At 35.2% G+C, this 19,363-nt stretch overlaps 1 protein-coding gene across 1 annotated transcript in view; it reads left to right on the top strand.

The window, feature by feature from the left end:
- The window catches only part of gabrg3 (gamma-aminobutyric acid type A receptor subunit gamma3), a 129,204-nt gene extending 110,636 nt beyond the window's left edge, over positions 1-18,568 (top strand). Inside the window, exons 6-9 of the mRNA XM_066706091.1 lie at positions 2,373-2,510; positions 10,195-10,347; positions 13,644-13,840; positions 15,482-18,568. Of these exons, the coding sequence (XP_066562188.1) occupies positions 2,373-2,510; positions 10,195-10,347; positions 13,644-13,840; positions 15,482-15,760 (767 nt within the window). The 3' untranslated portion in view covers positions 15,761-18,568. The remainder of the gene's footprint in view (positions 1-2,372; positions 2,511-10,194; positions 10,348-13,643; positions 13,841-15,481) is intronic.
- Positions 18,569-19,363: the final 795 nt, after the last annotated feature.

Here is a 19,363-nt window from a genome sequence, read left to right as displayed (position 1 = left end):
ATTCCCCAGTGAAGTAAAATAAATCCATATCACTCTGACATAAGAAATCAATAATCGCCCCTGCCTCATGAATTGCCAAAATTATAGACAGATTTGGCATAAAAGATTTCACCCTCTATGTAAACCATTAAAGCTTAAATCATATAATTTTCTATGCCACCCACAAGCCTTAAGTCTCAGAAGGATTGTACAAGCTGTGTTTAATGTGACCCGTTTCCTCACCAGCAGAAATTATTGGACAATTCACTGGTTCCCATGGTGACATTTTTTTCCGGATTCAGTACAATTTGCTCACCTTTTGGGCTATTGTGCCTCAGCTTTCTTCACACAAACAGTTAGTTAAGGCTGTCCTCAACAAAACAGCTTCGGGTTGACAAATTAAAATGGGAAGGCATTGCTTTTAAACAGGTTCATTGCTAATATCTCAACTAGGGTCTGTAAACTAAAACTGGAAACAGGAAATTAAAAAATAAAATGTTTAAATCTACTTTAAACATATACAGGATCGAGGAGTAGTATAGGTGCATAATTATTGTAAAACTGTGAATTTACTGTCATAGTTACCTCAGAGGTTCCAAGTCATGTTCTGTATGGGTTTGTAACTTATCTCACAATTATTAACAAAGGAGAGAAATATAGATTTTTGGGTCTGCCTTGAATTCAGATTGATATTATTTCATCTGAATTCCCACAAGGGACTAATTAGAAGGATTAAAGACCTTGCCTGTGCACAGTACAATTCTTAAAAATCCTAGGTAGTAAGGGCAACAACACTGCTACTTACTCATAGAAACTCACAAGGGAAAATGTTTGAAGATGCTGCATTGTTTATTTTAATTTTATTTTGTATCTATTTTCATGGATATATCATATTTGTGCTTTTAATTCAGCAAGTTAATGGTAAATTAAGATGTAAAAAGAACATCTAAATTATTGATTATAGTGTATGTGCTTATGTGTCATTACCAAAGTGATCAAATTCAGTTATCACATGTGAAGTGTGTTAAAATAAAATCGTTATATGTACGTTTTCCAATTTTCTGGACCCCTAATTTTACACTACCCTGGAATCGACATCCCCTTTTAATACCTGGGAGAGAAATGTATAATCATGGAAGGCAACGTCAAAGGTGATTCGAAGGCAGCCTAAACAACTCACCTTCAATCGCTGGATGAAAACCAAAATATTGATTTAATCTTTTCTTAAAAACAGCCACATATAGCTAAAAATAATCATAATCATAACATAAATAGCAATTCTCAGCTGAAACATACAGGCTATGATTATAGTTCTATCTATAGCTAAGAATGATGCTTAATCACAATTAACATTTAATATATACACACTTAAGGCATAGTAAGACAAAGCAAAATAAAAACTGACAGTGGGACTGTAAACAGCTTTTTATCTTCTTCTTTTGCAAGAAGCCAGCAAGTAACAAACGATGCTAAAGTCACCAACTGAGACTCCCGCTGGGCAGCAGTGAGAGACGAATTTTGACGGAATACGTTTCAGATTCCTTTTTTTTTTTTAAGATTCGGTCTTCGCTACTGGTGAGGTACTTCTTGTTGAACTCTGCATGCTTAGTTTTGAAGTGTAATTTTATTGTTTAGGTCTTTCAAATGTGCACAGCAAGCATGGCTCTCCGTGTTTCTGTTTGCACAGAGTGTTTTTACGTCTACTGTACCGGAACAGAATCACCTGATATGGTCAGACTCGGCGCACAAAGCACGTTGTAGTGACATGATTTGCTAACTGATACTTGTAGTTTCCTCACATATTTTGTATTTTTTAGTACTATTAAGTACTATCTTGTATCTGTGTAATATGGTTTAATTGTTTTGTATCCTTTACTGCATTTGTTCATTCTAAAATATGAAACCTGTGAAATTGAATTAATAAATGGTTTGCAATCATGTGATTAAAGTGCCGCATGTTGCGTGTCCCTGTATTACCAGCACAAGACATACACCTACAGTTCTCAGTACCATATACAGACTTCAACAGTGCTTGGGTTAAGTTTGACATTGATGTTTATACAGATATCCCCTTGTATGTTTTAATTATTATTGTTTGCCTGTTTGTTCATTTGCTGAAGAAGCTTGTGTCACACAATGCCCGGAATACTCACAAGCTTGTGGCTCACATGTGTACTTGAAACCAAACAAGACAAAGATCTGGAGGTAAATTCTAGCATCAAGATGGACATAAAGTAGCATTTCATCGAACTTTTAATTTACTTTAATTTCCTCTTTATTTAGCTCACTTCAAAGAAAGACACATGCTGATCTTTAAATCCCAAGGTACAAAAGCAAGAGGATCTTTCATTGAAATGTACCACGAGAGTCACACATGCTCTTTGTAATTACAGATGGATACCCTAGAGATGAAATGGTTTACAAGTGGAGGAAAAATTCAGTGGAAGCAGCAGACCAGAAATCCTGGCGACTTTACCAGTTTGATTTTATGGGTTTACGAAACACCACAGATGTAATAAAAACATCTTCAGGTAATTCTTTAAATGTATTCTATTCTTGCAGTACAACAATGTATATGAATGATTATGAGAGTCTGTAAACAATTCAATTCAGCTGAAACCTGTTTCAACGTTAGACTGCTATGCATAAGAACATAGGAAAGTGTCCAATCGAGAGGAGGCCATTCGCCCCATTGTGCTTGTTTGGTGTCCATTAGTAACTAAGTGATCCAAGGATCCTATCCAGTCTATTTTCAAATGTTCCCAAACTTTCAGCTTCTACCACATCGCTGGGTAGTTTATTCCAGATTGTGACAACTCTCTGTGTAAAGAAGTGTCTCCTGTTTTCCATTTTGAATGCCTTGAAGCCCAATTTCCATTTGTGTCCCCGGGTGCGTGTGTCCCTGCTGATCTGGAAAAGCTCCTCTGGTTTGATGTGGTCGATGCCTCTCATGATTTTGAAGACTTGGATCAAGTCCCCACGTAGTCTCCTCTGTTCCAGGGTGAAAAGGTTCAGTTCCTCAGTCTCTCAGTAGGACTTTCCCTTCAGACCTGGAATAAGTCTGGTTGCTCTCCTCTGAACTGCCTCTAGAGCAGCGATATCTTTCTTGAAGTGTGGAGCCCAGAACTGTCCACAGAATCCAGATGAGCTCTAACTAGTGCATTGTACAGTCTGAACATCACTGCCCTTGTTCTCAATTCTGCACTTTTGACAATATACCCTAACATTGTGTTTGCCTTTTTTATTGCTTCCCCACATTCCTCCCATAGTGTAATTATAGTGGACATTTTTGTTACCTGCATGTAATACCTTGCACTTCAGTTGGAGTACAATACTACTACTGCTGCTACTTCTACTACTACTCTACTAATAATTATAATAAAATGTCACTGTGGTCAATTTAATACATGTACTGCTTGTACATTACCACAATTTCTAATCATAGATTAAATGTCATGAATCATTCTTATTTTTATTTATTTTTTATTTTAACAAGTAATTCAAAATGCTTTAGAAATATTTGTCCCACTGCAAGTCATTTTGACAATATTGTCTGGTATACAATGAAGACGTTGCTGAAGCAAGTTGGTCGTATTAGAAATTAAGCTGCATGAACACATTGAATCTACATGTCTACAGAACTAATTTCTGATACAAAACGTAGGATGATAACAATACAGTGAGCAAAACGCTTTAAAAGTATTGCCATTATAAACAGCATATCTACTTAACCTGCTCACAATTTGGTTAACTTATTTATAACTATGGCAAGAATCAAGAGTCTGTAAAGTACTTTAACAGTAGGCGAGACCAAACAGCATGACATAAAGGTCAAACATGTAATACGTGTTTATTTTAAAATCCACGTCTCTTAAATTCTGTTTTGCAATAAGAAACATAAAATGCACATTTGTTATTATAGTTTTAAATGCAAGAAGTCCTGTCAGATCAGTTTTTCAGAATAAGAAGTAAATGAGGAACAACTATAGTCCTTCCCAGACCTGAGAGGCCAAGTCAAATATCTATACATTTTTAAGTCCTTCCACTTGTGGCTGGAGAACGCTTTGTTCAGGATCTTGGGCGCTATATACTGACTGAATTGTTTCATTACGTTCCATATACAGACTGTTATGGGTTCTTTTCTCCATCTATTCAGATGGTACAGCCAATGGAATAACTGGAAGAGTGAATGCATACAGTATCACTAAGATGGATCATTTGAAATCTGTGTACAGCTTTCATATTGTCTGTGGTCTACTCTGTACATTCCCACCATTAAATAAGCCTCAGCTGTAAATAGAAAGATATATAATAATCCTAAGTGTTTGGCTGATTGATATCTAAAATATAGTATTGTAGTATATATTCTAGCAACATATCACAAAACTAAATTAAAATCCATTACATTTAACAATTTCTATCAATTTTGATTTCTATTTCATTTTATCTATTGACTATCAAGTGTTCCTTTTACATCATCTTAGGCTGGGGAATTCAAGGTTTTTTAGAGAGAAACCTTTTCAACACAGTTCAAAAGAGTCATCAATAGCGACACTTGGATTTAACAGAGATAAAAGCAAAACCTAAGAATGATTAATATTACACAATTTCAAGCAAAATAGGAAAAACAGTACTTCAGGGCAACATATTCACTTTAAATTGGTTAAGGCATTTTCCGTGAAAAACCTTGAAACTGATTATTCAGTCAAAATGCCAAATTTGCAGACTAGTTGAAATCTTTGTGGAATGTTCCGGGCACCCTCTGGGTTAACTCTGAAGATGCCCACGGGTCCCTGGTTCAAAAATAATTGATTCATGGAATTAATATGGAATCCTGATTTCAGTCATTGCTGTGCATGTGTTACAATGGAAGTCATGTTTTGCATTAAACCGTGACCACATTTTTTATTTTAAAAGCTGAGGCCTGTTAGATTTGTATGTAATAGACAGAGAAAGGACTAATTACATGGGCGCTTTAGATGAAACATATTTACTTTTTGCAAATTCATATCAAACACAGTATCATACCCTGTGCTGTTACTGGCTAGCAGCAGCAGGACCCACCAGCTGGTGGCTGTAGGAGTGAATATCCCTCTAAATTAATTATTTCACAAGTTTCCGGAAGTTCCACAGACAAAAAGAGAATGGATAGAAATACATGCTTTATTGTCAATATTGTAAGATTGAACTGATGATTGTGTATTGAAAACATCAACCCACTCATTAGTAGCCAAGTATAAACACAATTTGTTGTATGTTATAATATATATATATATATATATATATATATATATATATATATATATATATATATATATATATATAAATTATAAGTTAATGCTCTAAAAGATTCCTGGATACTGGAAATATGTAATTGATGTGCTGTCAGTTTGCATACTAATAACATGATATGACATGAAGTATTCTGCTTTATTCTCTTTGAAGAAAACCGTCACCCAGTGTATAAACATGACCTCCACACGTCTTCATTCTCCATGTGTTCTGCAACAGTAATTCAGTTATAAGACAGTTTTTCTATACAAGCATATACTACCAGCTTAGTAATAAAGGTACAATCATTCTGCTAATGAATAAAACAAGGCAGCATCTAAAGGTTGTGAATCTGAAAGCTAAGGCAATAAAGCAAACAGAAAATAAACCAATAAAGCAAACATCAACAAAGGATGAATGGCAGCACACACACAACACGAGAAATAAACTGCAGTATCTGTTTATTACTAACTCAAACTGTGATGCATTCAGACTGACTATATTGAGCTTCATCTGTCAATATGAGTTTCATACTCTCATTTTTAATCAAACAATATCTCATCTGGTACATAGATGGTTCTATACTTTCAATATGTTCCCTTCTTTTTGTCTCTTCTTTCAAAGCTTATCCCACACATCAGACACGCACAGAGGGTACTGCATTGCCATAGGGTTAATTTTAGAAGTCTTCCAGCCATTGGCTATCAATTATACCTGTATTATTTATCTGCAGGAGATTACTATTGCCTTAAGGGGATTCTCTCTTCTTGCCTAAAGCTCAGTGTGTTGTCAGCATCAAACTGGAGTCATGTAAAATGAATTTAATCATTACATATTGTACTGAAAACAATGTATTTTAAAGAACTTAATCATGTCTCCATAGCAATTGTATTGACCTTGTTTTTTCACTGCTATTGGATTTGGGTTTTGGATATATATATTATAGTGTTTTTAGCCAGGAGTATCCTATAACTAGTGGGGGTTTGTTAATATTTGTTATCTCCTTCTAATCTATAAAAACAATATGCTTGCTTTTGCTTTTAGAAGACTGTACAAAACTAGCCCTGTGCTAGAGAGGGTCAGAGTAAATATCAGTTGCCTGTATTTGATCAACAGAGTGCTCAGACCGTGTCTATTTTATACATGAAAACAAATATAGTCATTTGTATAACTGCCTTGATGATAGAATAGGTCAATAAGGCTACCACAGTTTGTGTCCAAATAGTCCTTGATCAGGAAATACATTAGGAGGGCATATAAATATTGAGAAGAAAGGATTAGAGGTTCAATCTCTTAAATTAAAGGCTTAATATTCATTGTATACAATCTAGACATCCCTAAGAGGAAGGTGTCTGGCACAGAACTCGACAGATGTGTGTTCCAGAGTAATCTAAACAACCGGCACTGAATACAACATCATAGATATACACTGTTGTACACGAAAGCCCAACCCAGCTGCCAGATTGTCTAGTACTTGATTGTCATCTTTTAAAAAGCTTGAGGTTTTTTTACCCAGTGGAGACCCAGCAGTATTGGGTTTGTATGTGGCGACAGATAATGTATTTTTATGGGAGTGAAAGATTGCAGATAGTCCAAGACTGTTTAATGTGAAGGTTAAAAAGTAACAACACTGAAAAAAATGTGCCAACAACTAGTGACCTTTAAATGGTCAACAAACAGCATTCCAAGTTGAGAAAAGGTCATTCCAGGTTTCTTGTCAAGCTTTTTTCACATTTTCAAAATTTTCTGTTAAAATAGATGCCACTTATGTTAAATAAATACATCCTTAACCTATAATTAACTACTGAGAACCGAGTTGCTAGATTAAATGAGTCACATTATCATCATTCCATCCTGTTAAAAAAACAACATATGGGACAAACCTCACAAAGTATAAGTATAAAACAGCAGCATTACATTTGTACAACAACCATGATTTCATTATAGTCCAGGAATGATTATTTATGTATGTATTGATCGATTTATTGCCAGGATTCCACTAATTATAACTATGACCCTTAAGAGAAAATGCATGGTATGCCCAAAAAATAGAATAGAATATTAAATTTTAAAAAAACTTGTTTCAAATCAATTGTGTTCTATAATACAAAAGTTTTTGGTTTGATTGTTTTTCCTTTTGGTTTTGTTTTGAACACATGTTAAAGTTCATATATGTTCAAGTCTATGACGATATTTGTATCTATCTGTGAATTGCATATCTTGCAGACCTGTGATCACTCCACTTGTGTTTCCCTGGACTCTTTAATGCTTATTGGAATGTGGTAACCAGAACTGAGTACAATATTCTGAATTAAGTCACACTAATGCATTACAGATTTAAATATAATCTCCCTTGATTTGAATTCACCATGTTTTTGTTTCTTTTACAATATATCTAGTAGATTATGTTAGCTTTATTATATTTATATTTATTGTATTATTTCCCCACACTAGTGGTTTTATTGACAGGTCAACTACATCCCTTTCTTAGGTAGACAACTCCAGTTCTGTTCTACCCACTTTCATTACAATGATAATGAATTTGTAATGGATTCATTCCCCTCCAAATACATGCTACACTATAGTTGGTCTTACATTATAAAGAACCTTTTTTTATGTAGTTTGGCATCGGTGAGAAATTGATATTTTGAATAAATTAACTATGTCCTTTGAATTCATTAGAACTTCATAAAAAATGCACTCTTGCCAGTTTTCAAATTACTGGTACCTTAAGGTCAAGTTCAACATGGCAATTTGAGAAAAACACCAGCGAATGCAAAAGGCCATCTCTGAGCATACAGTGCATACTCTAATAAATACCACATTGAACGGTAAAGGAATCCACCCACTATATGTTACTTGACAGACCTGCTGCGCTAGAAATATTACTGTCTTGTAGAGTTCATTAAAGAAAAGGGCAAGTTTTCTGTTGTACTAAAATCTGATGAAAGCTAGCTGCTGGATATAATGCAGAGAGATGGTTTAAGATTCATTGTCATTATAATATGTTATATAATAATTTGCCTCTGAAAAAACCTTTTACCTGAATATATTCTTACTAGTCATACTTTGTTTAAGTACTGAGATGATCTGCAAGTCATCTGATATAAAGGGCTGTGTCGCTCATCATCTACATTTTTTTAATTGAGAAACATATATAATGAAAGATGAGATGACATGAAAAAATTAAATAATGGTTGTTGACACACTGAGCTATGCAAGTACACTGAACAGCAGGAATTCCAGCGAGGTACAGCTTGTGAGCCTGAAAATAAAGGGCATTAATGAATAAATAAAAATGCCAAATTCCATTAATGAAATATTTGACATTCATTTGCTTTCTTCATTATTGTAGTTCAATAGAGGTCTTAATACACAAAACAGAATTGCATATAGGCGAGTCTTCCATACTTTTATCTTCTATCTTTTTGTTGATGTTTTTTTTTATTTCCTGAGAAACGATCAATAATATCTTTAATGCTATGTGAACATCTGTGTTACTTCCCTTTGGCCAGACTATCATCTCGGTATTTCTTTTCATCATATATGCTGTACATCTGACAATTCAGTGACTCAGTAACATGTATATAATTCTGTTTTCATTTCTATATGTGCGGATATTTTCAAGATTGAATTAAGTCATGCAGTTGTGCTTTGGAAGTGATTCTTCTTTGCTACCTCAAAGCTAACCACACTTGTCAAGGAGAAATATTTTCAATCAAACCATGAAACCCAGTAGACAAGCTTTTCAGCTGCTCAGAGAAGTAGTGTCAATATTCGAATAGCAATGAAGACATTATGTGACTGCATTGCAGTGAAGTTGATTTGGCCAACAAACATTTTTTGTCAATATACTATAACCTAAAGCTGGACAGACACTGGAGTACAATGGCTGAGATTAGTTAAATGCATTTTAAAATATTTAATTATAGCAGCCCTGAAATGTATTCAAGACACATGTGAATAAACTTATAAATAATCTTAAACTCAATAAAGATAAAGTAATAGTAGAAGTAGGATTATGTGTAGGAGCTGTAGTAATAGTAAGTGTTTTACTATAAATTTTAATATTGCTACTTGGTAATAGAAGTAATTATTTTATGGTGCAAACTATAATGACTAAAGTCTAAATTATTGAGAATAACAGAATAAGGTTTGACAATTCTTTATTTGCTCCTGGGCTATGTTTTTTTTTTTTTTTTTTAACATTGGTCTGTGGTGGTTTTAAAACTCTTTAGAATCCTCTGTTTTCATAATAAAATAAAAAATAATTAAAAAAAGAAAATAAACCAACATGAATTAATGACACATTGTTCTGAAACAGGCAAGTCATTTATTGTTATTAGTTTGCTAAATGACGGATGAGAAAAACACAATTTTCCCCAGTGAACTTCTAATTCCTAAAGCAATAAATAATCCTGGTTTACTATAGCCTGAAGGTGATAGTTTGTGTACAGTAGATTCCAAAAGATCTTACAGACTATTTCTGTGAAATTAGTTTTAAAACTTTTTATTTGTGTTTTTTTTTTATCTGTGAGCCACATATTAAGAATGCACTTCTAAATGTGGCTTGCTGGGCTCTTGTGAGCCTGTCCTTTTGTCAGGTGGTCTGTCATTACTTGGGCGAGGCTCTTTAGGCCCGCTGTCTGTGCTCTTGGCTTGTAGTTATGAAAAAGAGACAGATCAATCGCCAGTCCACAGTCTGAATGATGTGTAGATGTTGTCTTTGTCTGTAGTGTGCTAGCAGTGGGGTTGCAGGTATAAGATGAGTTGATGAATAATTGATGATTCCAGATTGTGTGATTAAACAATCCTATATTTATATACTAAAACAATATAAAGATAGTAAAGCTAGAGAAAGAAGGTGTAATATATGTCCTTATTTAGCCGCTATGTCTGTTGTCTTATATGAAACTGTAATGATTTTTCTACTTCTCTTTTCAGGTGATTACGTGGTAATGACAGTGTACTTTGATTTAAGTAGAAGAATGGGGTATTTTACCATCCAGACGTACATTCCTTGCATACTCACAGTTGTTTTATCGTGGGTCTCGTTCTGGATTAAGAAGGACGCCACCCCCGCCAGGACCGCACTTGGTGAGTTCAGTCAAGAAATTCCAACTACCCTTTAAAAAACATGAAAAGTGTGTTATAGTTTATGGGATTAATAAGAAGAGCACTTCAACATATTTATTTTAACAACAGCATTTTGAAACAGTTTACCTGTTTGCAACTTTCATGTGTCATTTTGAAAACCACTTGCTGCAGAACTTTTTATTTTTTATTGAACTAAGCAAAGCATATACTTTTACTGATTTGTAAGAATGATTCATGTAAAGATTGTTGTCCATATATATAATAATATTGATGATTGTATATATATATATATATATATATATATATATATATATATACACACACACACACACAGTGCCTATAGAGTCTACACCGCTTTCTAAATGTTCACCTTTGTTGCTTTATAGCCAATGCATTTAGATGTAATAATAATGTAATACCCCTGTAATAGCAATCCTAATCATAGTAATTAAACATGTGTAACAATCACCTTAAAAATCACACGCCGAATTAAGTGGCCTCCACTTGTGTTAAATTGTCTTGATTAAATTGGACTCAACCATGAGCATCAAGAAGGGTGGAGACGTATCCAATTTGTTTTGTATTCTTAATATAGATATATTTTTTCAGAAACAAAAAGAACATTTTCCCACTTAACAGTGTGGAGTATGGTGTGTAGATAAGTGGAAAGAAATCCTCATATAAAAAGCTCTGAGGCACTGGCATAACAAAATGTGAAAAAGTTCAAGTGGGTGTAGACTTTCTATAGGCACTGTACATACAAATATGTACAAATATTAAAACAATGCACCATATACTGCTCTCTTGCAAAAGACTATCTCATTACACATTCTTATTTTTTTTTCTCTGTAGCTACACAATGTTCATCCTTGTCTGTTAATGTTTAAGCTTGTGTGACTTTCTACATTTCCATTTACTTTTCAGATGTCTTTATTTCTTTTTTCCATGCTTTCCCATTTGTAAATGTGCAGTTCTATGGAAAGTTTTGGTTAAGGTAATTCTATTCAGTTAATTACTGAATTATTTTTTGTTTGTTTGTTTCACATTCCACATTCAATGTCACTTTATCTTATGAAGAAATGTGTACCACCTATTTAAACATGCTTTGTTGGTTATTATTATTCAAGGCACAACTACATTCACCATTCTCATCCCTTCTCATACTGTCTTAGACAGCAGAGAAATCATTAAGCTCGGAGTGAAATGATGGCGCTAATCTAGTCTAAGACCCAATCAGCCTATAGAGTAAAACTTACTTTATCATTGTGTTCTTTTATTTATTCATTTATGTATGTATGTATGTATGTATGTATTTACTTATGTTTTTATGGTTGTTGTTTTAATTTATTTTAATGCGACAAATAACAATCTCAAACAATCACAAACAGTCTCAACAGGAACATTATGTATTTTTTATGTTCTTTTATTTTAGTTGCATTTAACAATGATAAACTACATGCAAACCATCTGTGGCTCATCAAATTGGTCTGTTAAGATTTTACTTTACACTGCAAATGTCCTATTCATTAAGACTAATCATAAGTAAAACATGAAAACATTTTATATTACCTCGCCTTGAAGCCTTTTCATTTATTTCTGTTGGCAGTTTGATGTTATTCTAATAACACAAAGAGTGATTTTCGTTTTTCAAAAGGGGAAAATCTAATGTAAATTCCCTTGTGAAAACCAATTTTTTTATGAGTTCTACTATCTAGATATTTTCTATTTCATTTTGAGATTCTGAGTTCTGAACTAAAGTAATGCACACAAAACTGTTAATGAACAAATAACAAGACGGAAAGATTTTTTTTTTAAAAAGCATATTGTTTTGTAAGTGTTATATGCCAAATTATCGAAAATTAAAGGGGCGAACTGACCTCAGCTACACTGGGGCTATAGAGAGACACTATGTCGTGGTTATGGACAACAGTGCACAGCTGGCACTGAGGGTGTTTTTAGAGTGAGGGGGTCTATATCTGTCCACACAATAATGCACCATGTCAAAGCTGGGAGAGCAAACATTTCTTGGTCGCCTCAATCCCAGAGAACACCTCTGGGATTAACCTAGGAGACTGCAGAGGCCAAATGTCATCGCTACTTGAAACTGTGCTGGAGGAGAAACGATTAGGTAATCATCATCACACAAACACTATATACACAACATTTTCTCCCTTCATTTATAAGGTAAATGTTTCCTGAAATCCCTGCTACATTCCAATCCATAACCCCCTCACAGTCCGGACAGCCAGCGTGCCCATGTTCGGTAGTGGACCTCCAGGTGAACAGGAGGATGAATGGAATTAATCTGTCTGTGTACAGAAGTCATTATGCTTTTAGCACAAAAAGTAGATATTCCCTTTTCATGCCACATCAGGCACCACCACTGATCAATAGGGTCTGAACGGAAGAAACAGAGATAAGAAAATGGTTGACTAGATAGCAGCTCAAATGTCAGTGACTATAGCAGTGATGGCTGAAAACTAGAGCAGTGACATCCCTCTGCTTGGGAGGTCTAGTCCTGAAATTGCCAACCTGCTGGAAACAGTACAACAGCAAAGGTGGGATCTCTTCTTACAATTTAACCAACATAAGATTTATTCTGAATTTCTGACTAGATTCTTCTTTTAGTTCGTGTTTGTTTTATGTTTTCAAGGTTATTGTTGGCAAAATGTTGCAACAATTATTTTAAAGATGAATTCAGTTGTCAAAAAAAATGTCTCTATCTTTTTTTGTTGTACTTATAGTAGAATCTTACTCTTAATTATTAAACATCCGCCTTAAACAACTCTCAGATATTCGTGGGGATGTAGGAATGGGTGCTTTCTGTTGCACCATTGTTAATAAACCCTTTCATTCCCAGTACCTGGAACACATTTAAGCTTATATTAATTAGTCTCTGTGTGAAATATCCTATTCTGATATTTCTTAGTTGATAACATTTATAATGCACATTTGCCAATTGGCTACTTTTCAAATGGTATCTCTCTTATGTTCACTACTTGATCATGTAAAAATAAATGTACTTCTGTGTTATCTCTGCATAGGCCAAAGACCCAAAGTCCCATGGGTTCAGTCAGAACTGAATTATAGCTACATTATTGAAATACCTTGCTTGAGGGCATATGTCTCAGTTTTTTCCCAATTTTTTCCCTTTTTCATATATATATATATATATAGATACCTAGATAGATTGGATTGGTCTAACTGAGATTTCCAGATGCAATAATATGTGCAGACTCCTGAGTCCCAAACATCACGGTCAGAGAAACTAACAATGTCTCCCATTTGTTTCGCAGGCATAACCACGGTATTGACCATGACAACGCTGAGTACAATCGCAAGAAATTCCTTACCAAGAGTCTCCTACGTCACAGCAATGGACCTCTTTGTGACCGTGTGCTTCTTGTTTGTCTTTGCGGCTTTGATGGAGTATGCAACGCTCAATTACTATTCCAGTGTAAGAAAGCCAAGCTGCACGAAGAAGAAAAAATCGGTGAGATTCTGGCTGTAAACATTTAAATATTGGGAGATTGCGAAGCTTTGAATCTCAAATTATTTACTATTATTAGATGACATTAACATTAGTTAAATGTTCTGGAACCTAGAGATAAATTGAATGACCGCTGCACTTAAAAATACCTCTACAGGAGGTCTTCAGCTATTTATTTGACTGGACTAGCTTATTGCTTGTTGTCTGCTGGTCCAGTTCTGGCGAGACAGAGTTATACTTGGACCCAGGGGGGTCATTGGTATCCCATGGCTTCTGCTATCACTATAATGAGAGACTTGCTCTGTAAGAATATTGCATCACAGTACATGTGAGTGCACAATACATACAATTAAATTCTTACTTCATTATTACCCTCAAACAGAAAAAAAATCAGCACTAGAATATTCTCTGATTAACCTATTATTGTTTGTGCCTTTTACCAGTATAGAGTTATATCTCCTGTCCAGTATTCTGCAGTGCAAATGTAACTATTACACTGAACTTCAAAAATATATTGCATTTGTTTATTTGATTTATGTGTTTGCCTTATTTATCAAAATCATACCCTGGCATTAACCAGTAAGTATGCACTACCCTCTTGGTATTTCCCAGAGAAAGAAAGCAAAATACATAGATTAGTTTCCTTCTCTATTTGGGCAATAATAAGCCTCATTTTCTGCACTCAGAAATCCCCTTGACGCAGACACAGAACTATTTCACATTTTATGAGGATGATAGATTTGTAGAGAAATGTATTCTGTGTCTCAAACATCCTTTGCAGACTTCTGTTTGGCAATTACCTTTCCATCTAATCAGGAAACGTCTCATAACAATGAAGTGTGATTTGAAGCAAAGAAATATATATTGAATCCTTATAAAATATTCCCAGTGTATATTTCTTTCAGTGATGCCATTCTGTTGTTTCAAATAATACTGAAACATTATGTCACTAAACCCTTGTAAAATTGTGAACAGTATCATTACTGTGATTAATTAATTTACTCATTCTGACACAGGTGACAATCTGGCTCATATTTTAAAAGTACTATTAAAACTGCTTTGTCCATAACTTAAATCTTGAGACCTAAGCAAAATGAAAGGTGTGGTCAGTCAGAAAGAGGAAAATAAACTTACAGGAGACTATTTTAGTTTCAGATTTGAAAGTCTAAGGCTAATTCTTTACTTACAGGCACCAAACTTATCATTGGGTTCAGTTCCTCATCTGTGGAATCATATTATTTCCCACACCGAGTAGACACATCTTTGAGAAGCTGATATCTTCCAAATGGTGATGAGTAAAGATTACTACATACATGTAATTTCCTTTCTATCATGTGAGAAATGTCAGGACCTTATTCTGGTCATTCCTTTCATAGTATCTATTCAGTCTGAATTCCAGGGGGCCCCATGGTTTTGTCAGCCCATATACATACTTCAATCTGAGGAAGGGGATCGAATCTGCTAAGGGTTTGACTGACAACGCACTGCTGGATGTAAAATAGCTTTTGCTGACTGCACAGATTAAATGCATGACAGGGTAGTTGCACTTAAATTATATCTCACCTCTTTCATGTACCACATGGCTTTCTTTCAGTATCAATCTGCTGATGGAAGGAGTTTTTTTTTGTTTGTCCTATCTTTCAGAACTACTCGGTGCTCGATGTGGGACCACCTCCGACAGTCATCACATTAAACAATTCAATGTACTGGCAGGAGTTTGAGGAGGCCTGTGTGTACGAGTGCTTGGATGGCAAAGACTGTCAGAGTTTTTTCTGCTGCTATGAAGAATGTAAAGGCGGCGCGTGGCGGAAAGGACGGGTCCACATAGACATCTTAGAGCTAGACGCCTATTCTCGTGTCTTCTTTCCTACATCGTTTCTATTGTTCAACCTCGTCTACTGGGTTGGCTACCTCTACCTATAACATCTCTCTCCTGAAATGATGAAGACTTTCTTGTTGTAGAGTTCCTCTGAACCATGGAGGGGAAACTGGGAAGAAAAAAAACAAACTTTCAAGGTAACGCTAACAGTAGTTCAACGGTTTTACTACAAGTCTTTAGTAGACACATATATCCTGTACTTTCTAAGAGTGTTTGACAGAAAATCATCGCAGTAGTTCAATTATTATGATTCCTTTTGAACCTAATGTTAAGGAAACCCTGCCTCCCTTATCAGGAAGCTCTTGTAAACCTTCATTGATTTACCCTGGCATTTCTGCCGGAAGGTTCTGCCTTGTACTTCAGGTACCAGAAAGGGAATACACATACATAGGTTCTCTTCGAATACCCTTGATTTTCCTGATACAGACAGCATATGGCACACAGGTAAGACGCCTAGTCTAAAATGTACGCCTATCACCGCAGCTTATAGAGGGCTGTGCAACTTGTGCCAAGATGGATTCACCGGGTTTAAATATGGCCTCATCAGCCATCAGTCAAAACAACAAAAAAGAGATATGTGTGAGTGACATTCAGCAACATTCAGTGCCTTCTTTGGGAGGAGTAACTGTCATCTCATGCAGAGGTGGACAAATCACAAAAGGGATATCTTCAGTTTTTGACTGGTTGCTGAGATAATTTCTTCTACATTCATGAAGGTTTTCCTAAAGATTATCCTTCTAATTATGTGTGCATAGATTGTACATCTCATTTGGACATTGTATGGTTACACATTTAGTAATATATCCCTTAAAGTGACTGCAGAAACTAAATGTAGGAAAATGCAGTACCCGTTTGCAATGTTCATGGGTTGGGACTGAATCAAATGTTTCCAATACTGCATTAACTTCAAAAGATAACAGAAACAAGATAAATCAGTCCAGTTGTAAAAAAAAAAATGTTTTGTTATATAAATATACTAGGGTAATATATAGATATAACTAAGATATATTTATAGTATAATTTTCCAAGGAAAAAAAAAGATCATGAAATAATGTTTTCAAATTGAAGCTATACATTCAAGAAGTTTCTTAACCCAAGAGGGATTGGCTGAAATAGAAAAACCAACTGCATGGCACATCAAGAAAAAACGTATTCTTATTTTCTATTATTTTCTAGACTCAGATTTAATTATGTAAGTTTGCCTTCGAAGCAGCTTTTTTCTATAGACCTTTTAAAGCTTATAAAAGTCCATATCATCTAGAAGTGAACGAGAAAGCCCTATTAAATGTGTCACTGGACCGATGCCAGGTCCATGTCAGGTTTATGAAGACGTGGAGTTGCAGGACTGATGCCCGACGAGGACTCAGGCTTTGCCAACAAAATTCTACATGAACACATGGTGGTAAACCAATTAGGCAATATAAATTGAGGTAATATCATCATATAATCAAGACTTGTGCGGCAAGTTATGATATTATCATTCCTAAAACAAATTGACTGACAGCTGCCAGGTACGATTATTTCACCTTCCTACTGAGAGATTCCCAGAATGCTGAGCTCTATGATGATGTTTTGGATAGCATGCCAGTTAACATTTACTGCACTAGTATTGTAAGGATCATGAAATACTGTCACATTGTAATAGGTATTATAATTTCACAGATAAAAGGGTGCTATAATGCTGCTTCTTCAGTTATGTTTCAGTTTGAAATCTGTAGTTTAGCAGCTATCCCAGGCAGTCGCTGGACGCGTCGAAAGACCCAAAATCTCCACTCGTCCCATTCCACCTCACACAGCTACAGCTCTCAACAGCTTTCATTAACAGCCACAGTACTAGGAATTGAGTACCTCAGGAGGTTCAGTTTGGGTCTGAGGTACACATCACCAAAGGTTTAGTCCAAACTGAAAAATGTCTATGTGCCGTTGTGGCAGTCTGTCCAAGTCTAGTTTCTTTTCGCTGAAGTGCCAACTTTTGTACGGCTCATTTTTACTCTTAGAAATCGTTCATTCTTTTCAAACTGTTCTGCGGGTTCAGCGTTCATCCTGAGTTACCGTCTGTGTCGTTGATTAACAATACCCCATTATTATTTTTGTGCAACACTTTAATACGACGACTTTGAATACACGATGTATTACCACTGTGGTGACTTAGGTTTGTTTTTATAAGAAAAGAAGAAAAAAAAACATAAATGTGCAAACTAGATTTGTTCCTTGTCTGTTTGCAACACATAAAGCAAGTGGAAAACACTTTCATGAGATATGTCAAATAAGAGTTTATACATGTTCTGTTTTCATGTTGGTACTTTTTTTAATCCTTAAATCCTTGCACAATGTTGATTTGATGCCTTCTTTGTGATGCATTTAAATGGTTGCTTTGATGAGCTTAGAAGGAAGTGTCAAGTGTTTTTATTCAAGGTGTCATTGATGGTCTTACGTTTTGTTGTAATTGTAGCAATCTCATTTCATTACAGTCTTTAACAAGTCACTTCTGCCTTGACATATTAAAATATTTTCTGGTTTGATTTGATTGCTTGTGGTTTCTTAGGCTTGTGCTTTATTATCCTTTCCTGCACTTTTTTATTTGATTATTATTAAAAATTAGTCAGTACAGTGTTTAATTCTCCATACACCCCATTCCTGGGCAAACTGTACTTCAGGTATAACCTATAACCCAGAAAAGGGGCTTCCCCCAAGGGCTATGGTGCCACAGTCTATACATGGGGCAGCACCGCACCTTTTCCATTAGTAATCTGTGCATTCAGATGCTCCTGCAGCTAAAAACGATACTCGGTTTGTGATTTCATTACAGCTCTCAGTACAACATCACCGATTATACCCAGTCTGGCTCATTGTCAATGATTGTGAAAGTCAATGATAGGGTTAGATTCAAGCAGGGATCCCAGCCCGCCTTTCTTCTCGTCTGTCATTGGTCGAGGAGCCTTCTGTTCAAACCCATTGTTAGTTTATTGAGGTGACTATGAACTAGACAATGCGTGTTATTGAATTTTTCAGGAGCTCTGTGCAGTATGTGTCATTTTGTGTTAAGAAAAGATAAGAAGGATAAGCTGTGTGGGTAAAGTATTTCCTTCAGAGTCCGGGACATGTTTTCTCACAGAGCAAAGGCAAGGCATTGTGATTTCAAATACAATGCAATTTGTGAAGGTCCTAGTAATATTATTCTCTCACTTAGAGTAAGACAAATTTGAACACTCATTAAGACCATTGAATTGTTTATTCTGTATTACTCTCGAAAAATATATAAATTAAATAAGTATATGTATTTATATTTTTCGAACATTTGCACATTTAATATAGTCTGAAAACATGTCACACACCCAAATAGTCAATGGCTTGTTTTATTTTGACTTGAGCTCGCTGCCAATGGGTTACTGGAGTGTAGTCCAAATTGTGATATGAAGATAAGATGTAGATTAATGGAGCAGGTGTAGGTTTCTTCAGTGTAATCAAGCCATCTGTATGAAAGTACATCTACTAATCTGTTTACATGTAAGCAACAGTGGGCAAACCAACTCTCACACACACAGGGGCAACACTATGCCACATATGTCTCTAAGCCCAAAGCGTACATTGACTCAAAAGCAGGAAAGGATAATAGATGCCAAAGAACAAAAATAACCAATAGAGCG

The sequence above is a fragment of the Amia ocellicauda genome, chromosome 6 (genome assembly GCF_036373705.1).
Source record: "Amia ocellicauda isolate fAmiCal2 chromosome 6, fAmiCal2.hap1, whole genome shotgun sequence".
Taxonomy (NCBI): domain Eukaryota; kingdom Metazoa; phylum Chordata; class Actinopteri; order Amiiformes; family Amiidae; genus Amia; species Amia ocellicauda.
Note: the sequence above shows the minus strand (reverse complement) of the source record. Positions and strands in the feature narration are given on the sequence as shown.